The following is a 22738-nucleotide window of genomic DNA, read 5'->3' as shown; positions in this document are numbered from 1 at the left end:
TCTCTCTTCCCTGTCCTGCAATCACCTAGTTGTCTTCCCTGGGGCAGCTGACGTTAGGGAAGAGGGCAGCACATATTTTCTGTAAGGGATCAGACAGTGAACATTTCAGGCTTTGTGGGAAGACCCCTGTGCTAATGTACCCTTGAAGAGAAATTCTATGCAAGTACAAGCACATCCTTACACAGTCCTCTTCCACAAATCTACAAAAACAGTGACATGGACTTGGCTTTGATCAGTTGCAGTAGGGCTTGGCATACAACAGACCACAGGCCAAATCCAGCCCATCACCGGTTTCTGTAAACAGTTCTGTTCGTGGTCTACATATTTCCTGTGGCTGCTGTCATGTTACCAAGGCAGAGCTGAATAGTTGTGACACAGACCATATGACTCGCAAAGCCTGAAATATTTACTCTCTGGCCTTTTATAGAAAAAGTGTGCTCGTCTCTGAGTTAAACAACATGTCTTAGCCTTTCCACGTCTTACGAAAGAGTGTCCTCGCTCTTTTTTCACGGCAGCATACTATTTCATCACCTGGCGGCACCATAATTTATTTCATCAAATACTCCCAACGGATATTTAGATCAGTTCGGACCTTTTGCTGCTACACATGATGCTGCCATGAATACCCTTGTTCTTACCTCATTGTCCACATGTGTGAATATATTACAGGATGAAAACCCAGAAGTAGAATTACTCCATCACGTTGATAATTTTTATAGCTATTGCCAAATTGCCCTCCAGCGAAGTTTACCAACTTACGTTCTCTTACCAATGTTATGAAAGTGCCCATTTTGTCCCATTTTTGTCAGCAGAGTGTTATTAAACCTATCTGTTAGGTAAAAAGGAGCATCCCACTGTAGTTGACTTTGTATGCCTTTTATTCTGGTGAGTTGCATCTCCTTTCATGCATTTAAGACGCCTGCATCTCCTTTCTGCGGCTGGCGGTTTACTCTCCTGGTCTGATGATCTTCTGGCGGGGGGGTCAGGGATGGGGTGTGGTCCTCTCTCTCTGACTCTCTCGCGTCGATTTCACAAGTAAGCTTTTGGGGAACAAAAGTCTTAAGGACAAACATGGGGTGGGAATTCGTGCTATCTACATTCCAGACATCAGAGTTGGGGAGCCAGCGGGACACTGGAGGGGTGTTTCCGTTCTGCTCTGAACTCGGAAGGCTGAACTTCAGAGGGCTCAAGCTGTCCTCTTCCTCCACTGTGCTTCTGTTGACACAGGCAGCCTCATGCTCCTCCAGCTTTTTGATGGGGAACACGTGGCAGGCGTTGTATTTGCAGCTGGCCATCTTTTTAGCTTTTTTGGGGTTCTTTCTCCTGCATGATGCCAGGTGGTATTGAAATCTTCTGAGTGGGATTCGGTGTTGAGGGTTGTAAGGGCAAATTTGTAAGGCTTCTGGCTCCATGGGAAATAATTCTTGAAGCAGAGGAGTCCGATGCCCGGAGTCAGAATGAAACGTCCTTCGTGGAAAAGCCCTTTGGTAAGAAAGACGGAGCAGTCCTCTGCCAGCGTTGGCCCTTGGAGCTCTGTTGGCGCATGTCAGAACAACCTGTGCTCCCTGCTCTTTGAGACCACGAGCGGTGGGTTGAAGAAGGACAAGGGGCTATTAGGAGCAGCTGCACAGAGAGCAGACAGTCATCAAATGGCACATGAGACAGAAGAACCACACAAAACAGATGCAAGAGCCCAAACCACAGCAGCCCCTCAGGCAGGTGAAGAAGGTATGTGGCAGCCCGCCCTTGCCTCTGACTCAAACTATGTGATGTCTCGGGGCAGTCACGGACAGTCACAATGGGCAGCGTGTGTCATCAGAAAGAGGCTGCTTGTTGCCCATCGCTTTCAAGGGACAAGGTGGGCTTGGGGGAAGCTGCCATTCAAAACTGTTGTCTTTTTCTTAAATTGAAGTATAGTTGATTTATAATATTGTGTTAGTTTCTGGTGTACAGCAAAGTGATTCAGATATATATATATCTGAATATATATATATATATTCTTTTCCATTATGGTTTATTACAGGATATTGAATATAGTTCTCTGTGCTATACAGTGAGACCTTGTTGTTTATCTATTTTATATATAATAATTTGTATCTGCTAATCCCAAACTCCTAATTTATTATTTACCTGTCTTTAAACCTACATGTTTAATATAATTTCTGATATATTTGGGTTTAAACCTACCATCTTATTTTGTGCTCCCTAGCCTACTCTTTGGTTCATTTTTTTTCTCCTTTCTTCCCTTATTTTAAATAGACGTTAAAAAAAATCTTCCCATTTCTTTCACTATTTTGTAAGTTATGCATTGTAGAACTAATCGTTTCGTGGTTACTCCACAATGAAAACATTTATAGATAACTTATCAAGGCTTAAAGTTGATAAGTATTCCCTTCTTCCTGGATAATACAGGGCTTTTCCTTCATTTGCTTCCCTCCTGACTTATTATGTTATGTTCCCTGTATTTCAGCCTAATTTTAAAGGAAGCGTCACAAGATGGTATTGCTGGTTTGTTTACACTTGTGCTCACATTTACTTCTATCTGCTTTTGCATCTCAGACTCACCACGTGGGATCACTTTGTTTCTGCTCAAAGTTTTCTTTTTTAAGAATTTCCTCTTGACAAACACTTTCGATTTCGTTTGTCTGAAAGTGTATTTATTTCACCCTCCTTCTCGAAGTTATTTTTGCTGAGAGTAGTTGTGCTATTTTCTTTCTTCATGTTGAAGCAGAGCCCAGTTTCTTTCTAACTTCTATCCTGTGGTTAAGAATTCAGAATCCCATGGTTACCTCACTTTTTTTGAAGTGAATCTATGTCTTTTCATAGGTCTGTTTCAAAGAACTTTTCTTTATCTTTGGTTTTCCTACAATTTCACTACGATGTCGACCTGTGGATTTCTTTTTATTTATTCTTTCCTTTTATTTGTTGGTTGGACCTCAGGAATCTATGGATTAGTGTCTTTCATTTGTTTTGGAAAATGGTCAGGCATTGTCTCTTCAATTATCGCCTCTACCTTATTCTTTTACTTCCACTGAAATGATAAATGCTCATTCTACTGACATTTCATTGTCCAAAGTGAGTTTCATGGCCACACCTAACTTCAGGGGTTGAGGAACTACAGGCCTGTCATATGCACAGAAGGAGGCGAATAGGAACTTTGACAAGAGTCCTAAGAATGTCCCCATTCTGTTCTTTTTGTCACCAGTATTTTTTTCACTTTTCTCCACACATACAGAGCATGCCTTCTCCCCAAGAGAGAAAACCCAAAGTCCTAGCTCAGACTTGGTGAAAAACGCTCAACCGGTGCTCACTGGGGGCTTCCTGGGTTCTGGCCAGGACCTTACTCTGCACTGATGGGAATCCTAGTGTCTCCAACGAAGCTAAGCTGTCCCCTGTGAGGAATGAGAGACCTGCAGAGTCATGCTTGCTGTATCCCACCACCAACTTGAATGTCCTATACACAAGCATGGCTCCTGGTATACTTTGCTGAGAAGGAGTCCTTGGTAAATTGTAACTTCCACACCATTTACGTGACAGCCCATTTCCTCTAAGCCTGCAACCCAGTATTGAAGGAACTCTTGGCCCTACTGGGAGCTAACTAGTGGTTCAGCATCTGCTCTGATGTGTCCCCAAAGCCCAGGATGGTGTTTGTTGATGATGTTGACAATGTTTTTTTGTTCCCAGTCCCATGGCCTCTTTCATGCTTGTGACCAGGGGTGGCCCAGACTCAAGTGATTCAAGCATCTGTAAGTCTGCTAATGGAGATGATAATGAAAGCATTTCTTCTGTCACTGAAATCCACATAATGAGGAACAGGGCATTAGCTGTTGTAGGTTTCTTTGTGGCCAAGGACCCATTAGCGGGGCAGGCTAACATTTAATCCATTACAGAGGGAGGGAAGGCCTGGCTTGTTAATGTTTTTAACAGACGTCTTGAATGGTCCTCCAGCCTGCAGCCTTCTCCAAGCATCTACTTCATGCCTGGGACCTGACAGGTCACTCACCATGGCAACAGGAGGGGAGAGAGGGATGCAGACACACCTGTCTGGGCAGCAGTTCTCGGGCCTGTGCATGTCAGAGACTAATAAAGCAAGCGAGGTCAGATCTGCTTTCTCTTCCTCCCTTCCCACTCTGATCATCTTGAGAGATGCTGCCAACAGCTGGAAAAGCAGGCATGGAGAAGAGGTCATAGAATGTGCAGAAACAATGTTTCCTGAAGATGAAAACTTGTGTGTCTTGGCCAGCCAAGTCAGCAATTATCATTAGGGGGTGGGATGGAGAATCAGAGTCACTATGAATCCGAATCCTTCAGGCTTGGAGAGAATTCTTTTTTTGTTTGTTTGTTTATTTATTTTGGCTGTGCTGTGCAGCATGCAGCATCTTATCTCCCTGACCAGGGATCGAACATCTGCCCCCTGCAGTGGAAGCACGGAGTTCTCCATTCCCTGGAGGGACCTCCAGGGAATTCCCTCGGAGAGACTTCTGATGACATTCAGGCCAGCTTCTCTCCCAGTGCCAGCATCCCCTTCCAAGCATCCCTGGAGGAAGATCATATAGTGATGGGGTGCTTCCTACCCACCCGCCTGCCCCGAACTTTCCCTTGTTAGGTTTACACTATAGTGTGCAATAGTCACACAATTATGTCTAAAGCAACAATCTACATACTTGGTTTTTTTTTTTTTTTTTGTGGTACGCGGGCCTCTCACTGTTGTGGCCTCTCCCGTTGCGGAGCACAGGCTCCGGACGCACAGGCTCAGCGGCCATGGCTCACGAACCCAGCCTCTCCGCGGCATGTGGGATCCTCCCGGACCGGGGCACGAACCCGTGTCTCCCGCATCGGCAGGCGGACTCTCAACCACTGCACCACCAGGGAAGTCCCTGCATACTTTAATTTAAAAGTACTTTATGGCTAAAGAATTCTAACCATCATCTCGGCCTTCAGGGAGTCGTAATATTTTTATAATAGTAACATCAAAGATCACTGATAACACAGATCACCATAACCCGTATAATAATAATTTAAAAGTTTGAAATATTGCCAAAATGGCCAAAACGTTACACAGAGACATGAAGTAAGCAAATGCTCTTGGAAAAATGATGCCAATAGACTTGCTCGATGCAGGGTTGTCACAAACTTTCCACTGGTAAAAAATGCAATAGAGCAAAGTGCCCTAAAAACGAGGTATGCCTGTCCCATGACCCTTCATAAATAGCTGATCCTCAAGAAATAGAGAAAACCTTAAAACAGGCTTTTCTGAAATACGTTCCATGGAAAACTAGCTGCTCGAGGTGGTATGAGGTGTTGGGAGAAAAGGCTGCACTCAGGAGACACTGAGCGGGGCAAGGTCCGTGGTGGTTCTGCCTGAGGACTTCTGGGTCCATGCTGGTGGCACTGGGATCACCAGAGCTACATGCAGGACCCATGCTCCAAGGAATGTCAGCTTGGAGAAAATAAGTTCAGTGTCATAAATAAATACAAACAGAAAAGACATTTCATTCAAGCATCTGTAAAGAACTGACAGAAACAGATGCCATTCTAAGCCACAAAGACAACCTCCGAGGTACTAACAAGCAGTTTTTTTCCAGCCACATTATCTGACCACAAAGCAATAAAAAAAAAAAAACAGAAATTGAAAACAAAAGGATAAACAGAAAGAAAATTAAACCAGTTGGAAATTTATTCCTAAATAACTCAAATCAAAGAAGGGAACAAAACTGCAATTACAGGCCATTCAGAACATAATGACAATTGGAACTTCACATAGCAAAGCCCATGGAATGTAAACGAGTACTCCCAGGGCTCTAAATGTTTGTGTTGTTAAACGGGGAAGACCGAAACTTGATGAAGGATCCAACTCAAGAAGCTAGAGAATAAGCAACAAGATAAACCTAGGGAGAGAATTAAAAGTAAAGGTAAAAATTAATGAGACGGAAAACATAAACATCAGTAGAACTGGTAAATCTAAGGCTCAGCTACTTGTAAATTGCTATAAGACACCTAGACTTGTAAAAGCCCACTAAAGGGAGGGGCCAGGAAGCAAGTGAGAGAGAGGATACAAAAAAAGAGAGAGAAAGAAAGAAAAAGAAAGGAAGAAAGAAAAGAAAGAAAGAAAGGAAGAAAGAAAAGAAGGAAGAAAGAAAGAGAGAAGGAAAGGAAGGAGGGAAGGAAGGAGGGAGGGAGGAAAGAAAGAAAAGCAAAGGAAATTTAGCCAAAGCTGCAGAGAAGAGTTTTCACATTACTGGAGCTTCCCTGGTGGTCCAGTGGTTGGGACTCCATGTTTCCACTGCAGGGAGCATGGGTTCCATCACTGGTTCTGGAACTGAGATCCCACATGCCCTGTGGTGTGGCCAAAAAAAATAAAACAAAGAGAATAATTAATATATATGGTACACTAGTTAATTTGGAGGGTTCAATGGAGAATGCATGTCAACTCAGGTTGCCATAATAAAATACCACAGACTGGGTGGCTGAAACAACAGAGGTTCATTTCCTCATAATTCCGGAGACTGAACATGCAAGATCAAGAATCTGTGCCTAAGAGTCTGTCTGCTCTAGCAGCCTGAAGTCAGCCAGACCCCCTTTCCACACTTGGCCCCAGGAGCAACTCAGGCCTCATTCCAACATCAGTGATGGGGATGTGACGTGGGGCCATGGCCCCGGGTGCCACAAGCCAGCCCTCCCGCACCTCCCCAGGGGTCACTTCAACACTGAGCATTAGTCCCCAACAGGTGCCCTGTGGATTTGCTTCCGTGCTCCCTGCTGCTTGGAGCTCGCCAGTTTCATGGTGTTCTATCAGGGATGTGACTGTCTTCACCTGGGTTCTCCTAGAAGCAGAGCCTGAGACAAGGATTCAAGTGCAAGTAGCTTATTCAGGAAGGGCAGGTATGGTTGGGGAAGTGACATACATTTGTACGTACACTCACATGCAGATGGTGAAAAAGAATGAGGCAAAAATTGTAGCGGGGGCTTCCCTGGTGGCGCAGTGGTTAAGAGTCCACCTGCCGATGCAGGGGACGCAGGTTCGTGCCCCAGTCTGGGAAGATCCCACATGCCGCGGAGCGGCTGGGCCACTGAGCCTGCGCGTCCGGAGCCTGTGCTCCGCAACGGGAGAGGCCACAACAGTGAGAGGCCCGCGTACCGCCAAAAAAAAAAAAAAAAATTGTAGCAGTATAGTCTCTATACTTTCTAAAACTTCCTTGAGCATATCTTTCCATACCAAGAAGAATCAAGCAAAGATCATATTTAGAAAAACATTTATGGAAACGAGTAAAGATTTACGAAGTTTAAAGGATTGTAATAGGGGTGGGGTGGGGGGCTTGCAGCCGTTAGCATGAGACTGTTGTCTCAAGACCTTGAGGGAGGCAGTCGGAGTCCCGCTCCCAACAGTAAGCTCGCAGGGGTCCTCCCTGCGCTCTCCTGGGGCTCTCCAGGCCCTTTGGCCTTGGGGCTGGCGGGTGATCTGGGGGGCCCGGGGACTGGCTGGGGCTGTGTCCCGCAGAGCTCTAGAGCCCTCGCCATGGCCACCCACTGCCAGGCCCAGGCCTTGAAGCAGCGGTGAACCCCTCCCCCCTCCCTACCTCCTCGACCTCATGGCGGTGGTGGTCCCCATGGGTCTCGTGAGGTCCATGGAGCTCTCAGTAGCTGAAGTATATGGACACTGCCATTAAGGTAACAGCTTCAACCAGCTTCAGTCTCTCCGTTCAAGTTTCAAAAATTGGTACAGCGTAGATCAGCTGTCTCCCACTAGGGTTAAGTTGCAAGGACACTGCACATCATTACTTCAGGTCCACCTCTGTATTGGGGCTTTCCTCAAAGAAGGGCAATTGCTGTGAGCTGGGAATTCACCTGATGGGTATCTGCTACCACATGTGTTCCTATCGATCCTATACAAATGATTCGCTCCAGTTTAAATGAAAAGCCCGAGGGCCGGCTGGGTCCTGGGCACCTGGCTCCCTCAGTGATGACGGCTGGGTGGGGTCCGGGGACCTGGCCCTGAGGGCGCCACCAGCTGATATCTGCCTCCTCACCTGGGCCTGGGCACTGGCGGGAGGACCCAGACTGGGTGCTGGACGAACTCTCCCTGGAAGGGTAACCCAGCCCGTGCAGGGACCCCTCCTCTTAGCCAGGGCCTGGACCTCAGAGGGTGAAAGTTGAGCCTTGGGACCTCGCCCTTTCTTGTCGGCACAGAGAATAACATTTGTTTTGTTCCCGGAGGTTTACAGGAACATCTGTGACCTGACCTTAAGAACAAAAGATCTGACACTAAGAAGTTTGCAACAACTAACCACGCCCCTCCCTCACTTGCTGAAAGCTTCTGGGGAGTTCAGGGTTTTTAAGGCGTGAGCCACCCATCTCCTTGCATGACCCCGCAATAACCTTTCTCTGCTCCAAACTCTGACATTTGGTATTGTTTTGCCTCACTGTGCGTCAGGCACATGGACTTGCGTTCGGTAACAGTATGAGTGATCAAGCCATCTCGCTCCTTCCGAAGGCCTTTGGGGAAACTATGGAAATGGTGTAAAGCACACAGCTCAGAGTTACCCCAGCCAAAGGGGGAGGGGCCTGGGACATGTGTACACCAGCTTCCAAGAGACTCATTTGTTGAGGGCTATCGTGGGAGGGTTTGTAACTTCCTTGGCATTTCCAACCTGCCAAGTATGGGCAGTTCTGGGAACAAGAGCCCGTCCACCCGAATCCCCCAAGTGCAGAGACTGGAGGTGGGATTGGCGAGAACGCTGAAAGGTCCCACGGATAAGGGTGAGGCACTGACCACTTCCGACACTTTTATTTGGTGACTTATGGTGCCGTCAATCCAACAAATGTTTAACCAACAGCGCAAATTGGTTTTTTCTTGCTTTGTAGCATCTGCCAGTTTCCGTGGTGTAGACATTCCTGCTAAGGCCAAGTTCAAGCTACCGATGGTTTAATAACCAGCTCTCAAAGTTCAGCTCTTATGAGGCAGTACGAGCTCCACCCAGCTCACCAACAGTCAGGCCTTCCCTCCCTTATTACATTTCACCACGAGGCTGTGAACATGTGGTTTGGGTTCCCTTCTGGTTTACATGCTCATATAGATTTTCCTGTGTTTTTCCTTTGACCATTTCAGCAAGCATCTGTATACCACTGCCGGTCATCTGGAAATCTCTTCACTTTGAACCTTTATGTGGCATTTCCCTGGACGTGGGCTTTTCGTACACATCATTGATTTGAGGACAGAGAGGGAAAGCTGCTGCCCTTTGCTCGCTCTGACTTCTTCCCAGGAGGAGTTACCGACCTCACTGGCCAGACTGCAGATTGGTGAGCCCGCTTTATTTATTTATTTATTTTGCGGTACGCGGGCCTCTCACTGCTGTGGCCTCTCCCGCTGCGGAGCACAGGCTCCGGACGCACAGGCTCAGCGGCCATGGCTCACGGGCGCAGCCACTCCGCGGCATGTGGGATCCTCCCGGACCGGGGCGCGAACCCGTGTCCCCTGCATCGGCAGGCGGACTCTCAACCACTGAGCCACCAGGGAAGCCCGGTGAGCCCGCTTTTACTCGTGGGAAGGTCACCTGCTAGTCCACGTTCCCCTTTACGTGGCTGGGTGGGTGGCATCTCCCTCTTTCCTGGATCTCATTTTCTAATATACCTGCTATGGCATGATGGGTGGCTACATAAAATACGGGCCACCCAGTTAAACTTGAATTTCAAATAATGACCCCTTTTTAGCTCAAGTATGTCCCAAATATTGCATGGGACATGCTTAGGCTGGAGATATACTTAGGAATCCAAACTGGATCATGTTTCAATGCACGGTGGCTGCATTTTCCCCATGTTAGAAGGATCCTAAGGAAAGCACCTTTTGTTTTCTTTTAACTTCTTAAGGTCTAGCTCAGAATCCCCGAGGATAGAAATGTATTTCCCTATGGCGGGAATGGGATTTTAACCTCAGTCGCATCGTAGGGGCTGGGATAGCTGTGGAATTTTCTTAGAAACTCAAGCTTCCAAAAACAAGTAGTTAAAACTGGGGAAAGAGCAGACAAAAATAATAAAATTACTTTTTAATATTCATTAATAAATGCTGTTGTGCCTGGAGGTGATCTATCATATAACATGTCAGTTTTTTGGGTTTTATTTTGTTGTTGTTGTTTTCGTTTTGTCATTTCTTGCGTGACTTATATTTCTCCAAGGCAAATATCATTTTTATTTTAAAAAATTAAAAAAATAAAGAATTCTTTGGTGTCATCTGAAATCAAATGTAAATGGGCATCCTGTGTTGTTACTCGCTGCATCTGGCAACCCAGGAACTGGAGCCCTTGTCCTTGTTAGGGCTCAAGCCTAAACATGATCATGTGGAAACGTGTTTTCTGTTTTCTTTTGTTTTTGGAGAGTCTGTCTCTCGGGAACTTCATGAGAAGGGGTCGTTTGGTATTGGTATTCCTGGGTCCTCCAGCGCAGGGTTTGGTATTCCTGGGTCTTCCATCAAATATCAGGAAAACCTCACTTTGAAGTCTGGGATCCAATCTACGTCTTGGATGAATTGAATCTGTGCACATTTATTGTGTCACCTGTTATGTTTGGTTTACTTCTGTCATTTTGTTTCTAACGAGCCATGCTTTCTCCAGTTAGTTTCCTTGGGTGGGTTAGAAGTCATACCTCTTGTTTTTATTATACCAGAGGTCATCTTAAATACAGAAATCTTGATTTCCCATCATATGCTTTTCCTTCCTCTCTTATCTCTCATTTTAGGGGGAGATTATTTGGGATTTTTACAGGCAGATGATTATGATCATTGTTATTCATAACAAATTATTTTAACGTACTGTGTATCTCCAGCTTCAATACTTATTTCTGATAATTGGGAGTGGGTTTCATGCCTCCTTATTGGTAGGCAGCCCTGCATTTTTGCATTCTGGTCGTCACGCATTCTGGTTGTTAGTTTCTATTTTCTTTGTACTGTTTCTACCCTACGCTTGAATTCGCTGTTTGGGTTCTTCAGTCTTATCCTCTGCCACCAGGCCATTGAACGCGGGAGTCCTCGGGGCTCTGTTTGCTCTTCTCACTCTTCCTGTCTGTGTGCAGACAGCTCACCAAGATCCAAACCACCTGCTGAGTGCAAACCCACAAATCCACTTTGCTAATTGGCGCCTCCCCTTGGACATCTCATGGGACCCTCACGCCTAGCCTGCCCCAAACCGTCTAAAAACAACCTTCCTGCCCTACGTGGTCCTGTGTCAGAGTTCCCGTCTCAGCCGACCATGCCATCACCTGTCCACTTCTATCCACTCCTGCAGAATAGGGACCCTAATCTTTCTTTCCCTCACTCCTCCCCCCCACCCCACCCATGTCGAATCCATCACCAAGTCCCACCACTCTTAACTTCGGGGCAACTTTTGAATCCATCCAGATTTCTTCATCCCGTCACCACTGCACTACTTCTAGGGACTATTGTCTCTGCTCTGGTCTAAGGTCTCCTAACTAGTCTCCCCACCTCCCCTCTGACCTCTGTCTACACCAGACTCACAGGGAATATCTAGAAATCCAGATACAGTGCCACCCCCCACCCTGCTGCTTCCCACTGCTATTAAGATATGGGGGAGGGGAAAGATAGGGGTAGAGGATTAAGGGGTACAAACTGCTATGTATAAAATAACTAAGCTGCAAGGACATATTGTACAGCACAGGGAACGTAGCCAATATTTTATACTAACTTTACATAGAGTATAATCTATAAAAATTTTGAATAGCTATGTTGTACACCTGAAACTAATATAATATTATAAATCACCTATGGTTTAATAATAATAATAAAAAAATATACAGTTAGGATTCTTCAGGTGTCCAAAAGACCCTGCACACCTAGCCGGGCCTGGAGCATGTTTCTGCTTCTCTGTTCTTCTCAGCCTCTCACGGGCTCTGTGCTCTCTGCCACCAAGGGCCCTTGGCATCTCCTGCTTTGAACCTCTGGTTTCCTCTCTTTGTGTGGTTAAGCGCCTACACCGCCTTCAGAGCTCAACCCCCGCTGAACTCCTTGCTAGGGTGAACTCCTCTATTCTTTGCCCTTGTAGCCCCAGTGCCTCTCCTTCACAGCACTTTATGCCGTTGTCACTTTACATTCATTACTGTCCCTCTTCTGATGAGCACCTGCCTTCCCCAGGAGGCTCCAGGCTCCCCAAAGACATGGATCGTGTCTGTTTCAATTCTCTACTGTATTCCCAGTGCCCAGCATAGCACCTGGTGCCTAACAGTACCCAAGAAATATTTGTTAACTGAATGAGTAAGTGAATGATTTGGAGCTGTTCACAGCTACAAGTGACATTGAAGATCATCCCTATTACTAAGAGTGGACCTTGAGGCTGAGACCCCAGGGGAGGGAGGATCCCTGAGAAGCCTGGGCAACTGAGAGTCAGCTTCTAGAGTTTTGAGCTCCAAAGTGCTTGATTCCAAGAGCCAGAGGCAGGAGAGAGAAAAATGTGTCTGTTCGCTTGTTTTTTTAGTTCTCAAAGCTTGGCTTGGCATATCACACACAAAGCCAAGGGGACCCAGAGCACACAATTTACACCATAAACCACAGGGTGGGGAAGAACGGGTGGCAATGAAGAATGTTCTCCTGCCCTGAAGGAGATGAGTTCAATTAGCGAGTGTGGAAGGACCAGATGGAGGGGCTGTGGTTAGGGTTTAGAATTACTGGGCTCCCGAGAATGTGTCCAGCATCCCATCCTCCAAGTCAACCCCAGTTAATGTTGTAGGGAAGGCCTCATAGAGAAGCCCAATATGGTGCCCGACTGGTGGAGCAGAGTGGCCGAGGGAAGTGTAGAAATGCAGTGGCCTGAGGACAGCATCAGTGAGGCCAGCGACTCCAGCACAGCATCGAGGGGCAGGCTAGAGTCCTCAAGCCCCCAGAGAGGGTGTGCATGTGGCTGAGTGTGTATGCTGTCCTGAGTGGGCCTAAGGGTCTCAGGAATTATCAGGGGCCTTGGCCGAACTGTAGTTCCTGCAGCAACAGGAATCAGGGGGACCCCGACTCAGAGCCCAGTGAGGGCTGAGCGCCACTCCCAGCCCGACAACCCTCCCAGGTGCTGGTGCAGCATGTGACGCCTCCCCACCCTGCCTCTGGGCTCTGGCTTGGAGTGCGCCCGTGAAACCTGAAGACAAGGGGCATTTACTGAAAGAGGAGTGGAGTGAAGTGGCTGTTCTGTTTAATGTTTGCACTTTGTTTCCCTACCTTCAGTGGAAATGGGAGCTTAAAAGCTAGAATGAGTTTAAATATGAAGAAATAGGGAAATAGGTTTCTTATACCGGGGACGTGGTCTGGGAAATTTATACTTGCTGCATAGACTAACCAACTCCTTGTGTTACTTGAGGTTCCAGCAGGGAACGGAATCCAATTCAGGTGGATTTAGTGAGGGGAGAAATGGTGGGTAAAGGGACCCAACCCAGGCATCAGGGTCCTATGGAAGAGCAACAGTGGGAAGAATGGGAGGGTGGGTGGACAAGGGCAGGGGATAGGGGTTCCACTGAGAACTGGAGCCATAAAGCAGGGGCTACCCCGCAGGAGCTGTAGTCACGGAGAGGGCTGAGCTACTGCCAGAAACGTGACCCAAAGGAGGAAGCCAGCAGGGAAGAAATATTGCCTTTTCTCTCTCCTCCCGGCTTCTGGGACCCAGAAGCCAGCCAGCAAGTGTGTCTGGGTGGTGCAGACCGCAGAGGCCAACTTCTGGGGCACAGAGCAGGGTGGGAAGATGGGTGGGGTGGAGTAGGGGTTGGAGATGAAGAATAGCTAGCACATTCTTCTGATTGAATAGATGGGGAGACTGAGGCCCAGGCAGGGGAAGGACTTGCCTAGGGTCACTTAGCAACTAGAAGGCAGAGGATGCCTCCACCCCCACCACCTCCTCATTCTTGTATTAGAGCTCATGGTCCAAAACTGCACTGCTGTATTTCCTTAACACACAACTGTATTTTCTCATTTTCAAACCTTATCATAAAAAGGAATCAGAAAATGAAAAAATGTAGAGAGAAGAAAACATGATGGGGTCTGTTCTTCCAGATTTCCTCACTATGCTTGGACACACACATTTGATAAAAATGGGGGCGGGCTTAATAAGGCGGGACAAGGAGGGGTCGGCACTCAGTGAGTCAGCAGCAGGGTTCCTTGAAGGAAAGGCACATGGAAAAGAGGAGAAAAATGAAAAAAACAAAACAAAACAAAAATCCAGTCGAGGGAAAGAATGGTGGTTGCTGGGTCCGGCCTCAGTTTCCCCAGCTGCTCCTGGGCAGGGGTGTTGTAAGGATTAGATAAGAAACAGACAGCAGAACACTTGTGAGTCCCCGGCGGAATTCCTTTCATCCTCTGGGCCTCAACATGCTCACCTGTACCGGGAGCGTCCCAGCTCCCACGTTCCTCTGTACGGGGCTCCGCGCTGGTGATTGCCTGGTGGTGATGTTTGCATCATTAGAGCCGCCCTGGGAGGGGCCGGGTAAAGCCTCACCTGCCCTGAGGCTCGGTACATGCCCCACTGGAGGTATATGAGCGATGTGCGACGGTGTTTCGCTGGGCGGTGCTTCGGTTAACAGTTACACACATGTTTTAATGAATATGAGCTGATCACAAACATATTTAACAACTGGCACAGTGCAGGACTCAACCAATCAGAATGGACAGTGTCAGTGACTAACCCTTGAAGGTTAACTGAACCAGGGCAGCCCGCCTGGTAATTGGGGTGATAACTGTCCCCCGAGAGTGGGTTCATGTTGTTTTCATCACCCTGGCCCCAAGACCCTCGGACAGCAGCCCGGCCACCACAGACATGCTCCAAGCTTTGAGCTTTCTTTGTTTTTTGGTTTTTGCGCGCGGTCTTTAGTTGCAGAGATCAGGGACTACTCGTCGTTGAGGTGCACGGGCTTCTCATTGCGGTGGCTTCTCTTGTTGCAGAGCACGGGCTCTAGGTGCACGGGCTTCAGTAGTTGCTGTGCGTGGGCTCAGTAGTTGTGGCTCCCGGGCTTAGCTGCTCCGCGGCATGTGGGATCTCCCCGGACCAGAGCTCGAACCCGTGTCCGCTGCATTGGCAGGCGGACTCTTAACCACTGCACCACCAGGGAAGTCTCCAAGCTTTGAGCTTTAATCTCAGCCTTGCCCGCCCCCAAGGAAGGAAGGAAGGGGGGTTGGGGTGGGGTCAGGTGGCTGCTGCCTGGAGGTGGATCACCTGGGAGACCCCTTGCTGGTCAGCCTGTTTCTGGAGCATTTATCCAGGCGGGGCTCCTGGCACTGCCCAGCTGTTTTATCAGGAGGCCAAGAGCTCTTCCCAGCATCCCAGAGCCAGGTGGGTCCCCGCCCCTAACACTGCGCTGCTCGATGTCATCTCCCTTATTTTCAGGTGTGTGGTTGTAAATTACTTGTATTTCACGGCTTATTTTTAAGTTTCATCACTTTTTTTATTGTGAGATAAAAATACAGAAAAAAATGCAGTCAACTCATATGTCCAGGTTAACACATGATTGTAACTACTTCTCAGATTAAGGAGAGTTGGGCTTCTGGGAACTCCCACTATCCTTTCCCAATTACAGCCTCCTTCCTTCACCCAGAGATCACCCCTATCCTGACTTTTATGATAATTTCTGCGCTGTTCTTTATACTTTCACCGCCTGGGCAAGTCATTGTTTATATTTGTTTGTCAAATGGTAATCTCTATTGTAAAAAATTTTTGTTAATCCTTGTTTTCTTTTTTCCCCACTCTTCCATATCTCCCTCCCCTGTCCTATTTATAGTGAGTAAAATTGTTTTTTTCCCCATCTACTGTGAAGATTCAAGTTTCTTTTTTCTTTTTTTTTTTTTTTCTTTACACGGGCATTTCACTGTTGTGGCCTCTCCCGTTGTGGAGCACAGGCTCCGGACGCGCAGGCTCAGCGGCCATGGCTCACGGGCCCAGCCGCTCCACGGCATGCAGGATCCTCCCCCGGACCAGGGCACGAACCCGTGTTCCCTGCATCGGCAGGCGGACTCTCAACCACTGAGCCACCAGGGGAGCCCCAAGTTTCTTTTTTTAAAGTGAATTATTTTAGGGAATTCCCTAGCGGTCCAGTGGTTAGGACTCCGTGCTTTCACTGTGGTTGGCCTGGGTTCAACCCCTGGTCAGGGAACTAAGATCCCACAAGCCACGTGGTGTGGCCAAAAAAAGGGGAAAAAAGTTATTTTATACACTAACATTTAGAGACAAAAAAAAAAAATAGAGCGGGTGTCATATGAGATGGGCAAAATGGTGATGCTACCCGAAGAGCCAAAGTTTGTGTTCCGTTTGCAAAGAGAAAGAAGTCCTGGAGAGGTCACTGTTGAGTCAGGGATGGAACGAAGGTGCGCGGCCAATATGGGCCACTGTCCTTCGGGAAGCCTAGCAGCTGCAGCGCCACCATGACCACCAGAGGGCAGCACGGCCCCAGTTTCTCCGGCCATCACAGCTTCTCCAGTGGGTGGCTCACCGCATCTCTCTGGATCCATTGAATCAGCACCTCGGAAGCTCCAGGCATGTGGGATGTCGGATGTGGTGTGTGTGGAGGGTGTGCGGGGACAGTTTGGACAGGACGGTTACCGCCTGGAGAGTTTTGCTTCCGTAGATTGCTCTACGGAAGTGGGCACAGTCTTCTAGGTTCAGAGTCTGGGGGTTGCGTGTGCGTGTGCGTGTCCTGTGTGTTTGTGCTGGTTGTGCTGGTGGTGTGGGAGTGGGGGACCATCAGGCAGAGCAGAGCAAGTGCAACAAGTCGGAGGCTTTGGGCTTTGCATTCTGGCCTCATCTCTTACCCGGGTGGATGGAAAGTTTTTTGTCTTTGTTTTTGGTTTTTAGATTTTGTAATCATCCATCCGCCCATTTATCCATCATCCATCCAGTGTAGTAACTAAACTCCTATTATGTGTCCTTTTTAGGTGTGGGAACAGAGTGGTGGACAAGATGCCCCATCCCTACCTTCCTGGAGTTCATGCTTTTGTGGGAAGGTCAGATAATAGCAAATCATCCCATAGACATGAAGCGACAGGTTGAGATAGCTGCTTTGAAAGGAGAGGAAGGCTGGTGTGATGTGAGTAAAGAACTATGGGACCATGTGGGAAGGTGTGAGGGGTTCTTCCCTTAGGAAATTATGCTTGAATTGAGATCTGAAGGGTGAGTAGGAGTTACCTAGGCAAAGAGTCAGGAGGAAGAGCATTTCAGATGGAGGACTGTGCATGTGCAAAGGCCCTGGGGTGAGAATGGGCTCACTGCCTTTGAGGAACTGCAAGGAGGCAGCTTGGCTAGAGTGCAGGGAGAAAGGGGGAGAGGGCCTGGACCTGGGATTTGGAGAGTAGGCAGGGACCCTCAGTAAGATTTGTTTTGCAAAGATGATTAAGTGTAATGATGAGTCCAGAACGTCTCAGATAGGGCCCAGTTGGTGTCAATAGATGTGTGTGTGAGGGGAGGGCACCTGGGGGGCACAGCCCGGTTAAAGGGTGAGCTGTGGGAGAGCACCGGGCAGGTGTGGGCACTGGAGTTGTCTAGGTTGATGGTTGACGGCAGGGCCCAACTGAGAAGCACATTTTCACCATGGTGAAAATTACGGTTGGCATCACTCTCTTGTTGAAAACAAAGTGAAATTGGAGAACATACTGTTTTCTTTAACTAGGCCAAGATGACTAATTATTAGACTCATTTTCTAAAGGTTACCATATACAGACATGCGATTAGATGGAGAGAGGAGAGTTTGGAAACCTGATTCATTCTGAAACTCCGATTACATGGAACGCATGTGTGGTTTCTGAGCAGAACGACTGTGACCATTCAGTTTCACTCAGCTGTCACCACAGGTGTGACACAAAACAAAATGTTTTGCATCAGCTCTAAAGAGCATCTTGGGGTAGCTCACGGCAGCACCTGGGGATCTCTGTCAAATTGTAAAGGGTGTGAATGTGGGAGCTAGTATTGGGTAAGGGAGGGAGAACCAGCCTCCGAGTCCCAGCTATGGCTTTGACTCTTAGTGGTCGTGTGGCCTTGGCTAACTCTCTCTTTTCTTTTGGGCTTGATTCTCCATCTGGGAAAAGAAGGGCCAGCCAGATGCATGAGCCCAGCGTGGTCCAGTTTGGGGATGCACAAGCCCAGTGTGGTCCAGTCTAGAGATGTACAAGCCCAGTATGGTCCAATCTGGGAATGCACAAGCCCAGTGTGGTCCAGTCTGGGGATGCACAAGCCCAGTGTGGTCCAGTCTAGAGATGTACAAGCCCAGTATGGTCCAATCTGGGAATGCACAAGCCCAGTGTGGTCCAGTCTGGGGATGCACAAGCCCAGTGTGGCCCAGTCTGGGGATGCACAAGTCCACTGGGGTCCAATATTCACAGACCCAAGGGGCCCCTCAAGGTCCTTCAACCCCTTCAGAAATCACTACCCAACTCTGGGACTTGCAGTGGAACATTCACAAAGCCAGTATCAGGGCCAAACATGGCCCAGGGCTTTCTAAGTGCCAAGTGCAGTGTTGGGCACTTGGACATACATGGTCTCATATCCTTTTCACTTGGCTTTTCACATGTGAGGTAGGTACCATTATTCCTACCTTTGGGGTGCAGAGGGGCTAAACAATTTTCAAGTCACGGAGTAAGTATGGGACAGAGGTGGCATGTTTACTCAAGCCTATTTGATTCCAACACCTCCCCAATTTGGAAACAACAAACAAAGTCATGAATAGTTATCAAAGTTTAGAGGCTTCATAGCAAAACAGTGGAGGAGACCTTGCAGGTAAGCAGGAAGCCTGGCAGTTTCCCCACCCATCCTCTACTTCCTGGCCTGGGACCTGACGGCAGAGAGGTTTCATTGCCCATGTGGCTGCATGAGACTGTCCATTTGCCCCTTCCTGTGGTCAAACTCAGTGGTGCTAGAGCATCACTGAACAGGACTGAGGCCATGTTTAGTCTGCTGGATTTGTTGTGTAAAGCATCTTCCCTGGTAGTTGTAAAAACACACAGCTTTTGTCTTAATCGTTGGCCTTATGGCTAAGCCAGACTAGGTCAGGCGTATCCTCCTGGGTGCCCTGAGTGTACGTACTGCCGTTTGGAAGCAGAAGTAGTTGGCTGTGTCTGGACCTGACTCTCGCTTCCCAACAATGGGATTGCCCATGAATCAGTCACCCTATAGCACCCTAAGTGGGTCATTCTTATCAAAATGAGAATGGTGCTAAGACTGAACATAAGCCACTATTCATTATCAGCAATAGATTTAAGAATATAATGCGTAATTGAAAGCAATGTTTAAATCAATGTAAATGGCTCAACACAAGTAAAAGATTCTTGCTCCAAGTACAGCCTTGACACCTTCTAGGGATGGGCATGACCCCCCCAACCCCCCACCTTGGTATATGAATATGTTTTCAAACTATTTCCCAAATCAGACCATTTTTCACCATTTCCACTTTACCACCTTTGTCCAAGCTCCCAACAAATGACGTGGATTATTGCAGGAGCCTCCTTGCCGCTCCCCCTCCCCTGAGCTTCTCTCCCTGCCGGTTATTCTCTGCACAGCAGCTGAAGGATCCTGTTAGCAACTGGAGTCAAATCATACCAGTTTCTGCCCACCACCCTCGAGCGGTGTCCGTCCCACTCGGAGTCAGAGCCAAGGTCCTTGCAGTGGCCTACGTGGCCTTACGGGTCTGCCCTCCTCCCCCTTCGAGCTCGTCTCCTGCTGTTCCTTTGCTCTTCTTCCAGCCTCTTTGGCCTCCTTGCTATTCTTCCAAGTGTCTTCCCACCTCAGGGCCTTTGCACTTGCTGTTCTTTCTGCGTGAAACACCCATGCATATTCCCCCAGGGATCCATGTGGCTCCCTCCCTCGCCTCCTTCAGGTTTCTGCTCGATTGACACTTTCCCAGAGAGGCTCTCTTGACCACTCCACCTAAAATATCAGGTCCCTTCACTCCTTTTTTTTTTTTTTTTTTTTTTTTTTTTGCGGTACGTGGACCTCTCACTGCCGCGGCCTCTCCCGTTGCGGAGCACAGGCTCCGGACGCGCAGGCTCAGTGGCCATGGCTCACGGGCCCAGCCGCTCCGCGGCACGTGGGATCTTCCCGGACCGGGGCACGAACCCACGTCCCCCGCATCGGCAGGCGGACTCTCAACCACTGCGCCACCAGGGAAGCCCTCCCTTCACTCTTTATCCCTCTTCCTGCTTACTTTTTCTTCACAGTTTGTCTCCACCTGACGTAGGATGTATTTATTTATTGTCTTCCTCCACTGGACAGTAAGCTCCATGAGAGCAGGGACTTTGCTCTCCTGACTTTCACATCTGCAAGGCCAAGGCCAGTGCTTGGGCCATAGTAGGACATCAGTAATGTTGGTTGAATCAAATGAAGGATCAAACAAACAAACCAAGCTTTCATTTGATAAGCATTTTTGTCTATGATGGAAGAACTTTCTAAGTTTCATGAGTCACATTTTCTGATTTCCATATTGAATGTACTATATTGAAGTCATTCACATGGTCGATTTGAGCTACACTATAATTTGATATTCCTTTTCAGTATATATAGCTCTACATCATCACTTTCTTGGATGCTTTCACTTTTTCTTCATTTCCTCTTCACTTCTATTACCAACACAAGCAGTTGGATTTATTTTGGAGCCATTTCTCACAACAGCAAAGTTTCATCACTTGGGAGTAGTTGGGGGGACATGTAAGGACAAAGAGAGAGCAACAGACCCTGTTGAAATGCACTGGTGGTGGGCTTGGCTCACTCGTTATCCAAGGGACTAACCTTCAATACCTCCTACACCCAGCTCTGCAGTGCATGTAAGTTGAACTCATTCCTCAGTGAAATAACAAGTGATCTCATGTCATCATGTTTGAAGACAGCTTACAAATAATTCATGTTGACTTCATGAATGCCAAGGAGTCTGTTGGATTTATCTATTCAATCTCTGCTTAACCATGGTGCCTTCCAGGCTTCTGTGGCTCCATCACATTTTAAAGTTCTCTTTGTTTACTCTTGGTTCTAGAATCCTAACTGCTGGGTTTCCATCAGAATCTCTCACTAGGAGGAGAGACATGTCACTAGCTCTTAGGCAGTGAGATGGCCGTGTTTGGTCTCCCAGTGTTCTTATGGGCTAAGCTTTTAGCCATGTCCCCCTTCTCCCTTGATTTCTCTCTTACACTGTAGGAAAGTAGACAGTGGGAAGCTGTCGCCTGAGGTCAGGATTGAAAATTCTGAGATTTTTTTTTACTTTTTAAGCTCATGAAGGATTTTGATTTCTCTCTTGGCTGCCTTGATATGTGGTCTCCTTTATTCCAGCTGCATGTATTGAGGACTTGTGTAGACCATGGTCCTCTGAAGGATAGAGGGATGAGCAAGACAGAGCTCTTGCTTCTCAAGCATGCGTGGTCCAGGAAGGGAACGGAACTCACGTGGCGACACCTCTGGAGTAAGGAGAGTGACATGCATGCCGTGGGGTCAGGGGGAGCTGTGATTGTAGCTAGGGTGGGGTCAGGGAAGGACTCATTGTTTTCATAAAAATAGTGCATGTGTGTTAAAATGCAAAGTGACAGAACAGTACAATAAATAAAACGAAAAGACCTCTTCCCACCCCCCAAAACCATCACACTATGTTTCTATTTGGAGTTTCTAGGCGGAGAGATAGGTAGCAATATTTTTGTGAAATGGGATACTTTTGAAAGTAAAAGTCATTAACTCTAACTTTACTTGACATGAACAGAAGAAAAGGTAACCAAAGAAACCAAAGGAGTTTCTGAACCTCAAACAAATATTATGTCATCACCAATGGAATTGTTTCCTAAAAGATTCCTCCAAGTTTAACAAGAGATTAGGGAAAACATTGTGGTTGGAGTCATATGTTTTTTCAAATCTGTGTGTTTTGTTTGTTTGTTTTGGTTTGATTTTTGTTTTGTTTTGTTTTGGCCGCGCCACGTGGTTTGCAGGATCTTAGTTCCCTGACCAAGGATCGAACCCAGGGCCCCAGCAGTGAGAGCACTGAGTCATAACTGCTGGACTGCCAGGGAATTCCCAAAATCTGTGTATAATAAAGTAAGCACAGGGCTTCCCTGGTGGCGCAGTGGTTGAGAGTCCGCCTGCCGATGCAGGGGACACGGGTTCGTGCCCTGGTCTGGGAAGATCCCACGTGCCGCGGAGCGGCTGGGCCCATGAGCCATGGCTGCTGAGCCTGTGCATCCGGAGCCTGTGCTCTGCAACGGAAAAGGCCACAACAGTGAAAGGCCCGTGTACCGCAAAAAAAGAAACCAAAAAACCCCACAATTAACAATCACATTCTCAGATAAAATAGTTAAATTAATCCAACAATGGAATTTTTGAGAGAGCAACATAATATTGTCCATTAAATCAAAAGACATGGGCATATTTTGTGAAAAGTCTGTGACTATTGTCTGCATCCCTGCCCTAATGCATTTCTCACAGAACCGTGTTGTCAGTTCTATGAGTTTTGACAAATGCATAGTCGCGTAGCCACCCCGCAATCAATCGAGGCGTGCAATGGTTCATCGCTCCCCACCCCACATTTTCTGTGCCCCTTCGTAGTCAATCCCTTCTTCCACACATGGGCCGAGGCAACCACTGATCTGTTTTCTGGGCCCATTGTTTTGCCTTTTCCAGAAAATCGTGTAACATGTACAGAAGATAGGCTTTGCACTTTGACTTTTTTCACTTAGTATATTGCATTTGAGATGAATGGTGTCATGTCTTTTAGTTCACTCCTTTTAATTGCTGAGTCCATTGTATGGACGTACCAC

The 22738-nt window shown here is 47.6% G+C and overlaps 1 protein-coding gene across 1 annotated transcript; it reads right to left on the bottom strand.

Moving 5' to 3' along the window:
- Positions 1-946: 946 nt before the first annotated feature.
- Positions 947-1412, bottom strand: GTSF1L (gametocyte specific factor 1 like). Its single transcript, XM_060032713.1, is given in 2 exon segments — positions 947-1000; positions 1002-1412. Coding segments are annotated over 2 exon segments (465 nt in total).
- Positions 1413-22738: the final 21326 nt, after the last annotated feature.

The sequence above is a fragment of the Delphinus delphis genome, chromosome 15, assembly GCF_949987515.2.
Source record: "Delphinus delphis chromosome 15, mDelDel1.2, whole genome shotgun sequence".
NCBI classification, from domain to species: domain Eukaryota; kingdom Metazoa; phylum Chordata; class Mammalia; order Artiodactyla; family Delphinidae; genus Delphinus; species Delphinus delphis.
This window is presented reverse-complemented; position numbering and strand designations above follow the sequence as displayed.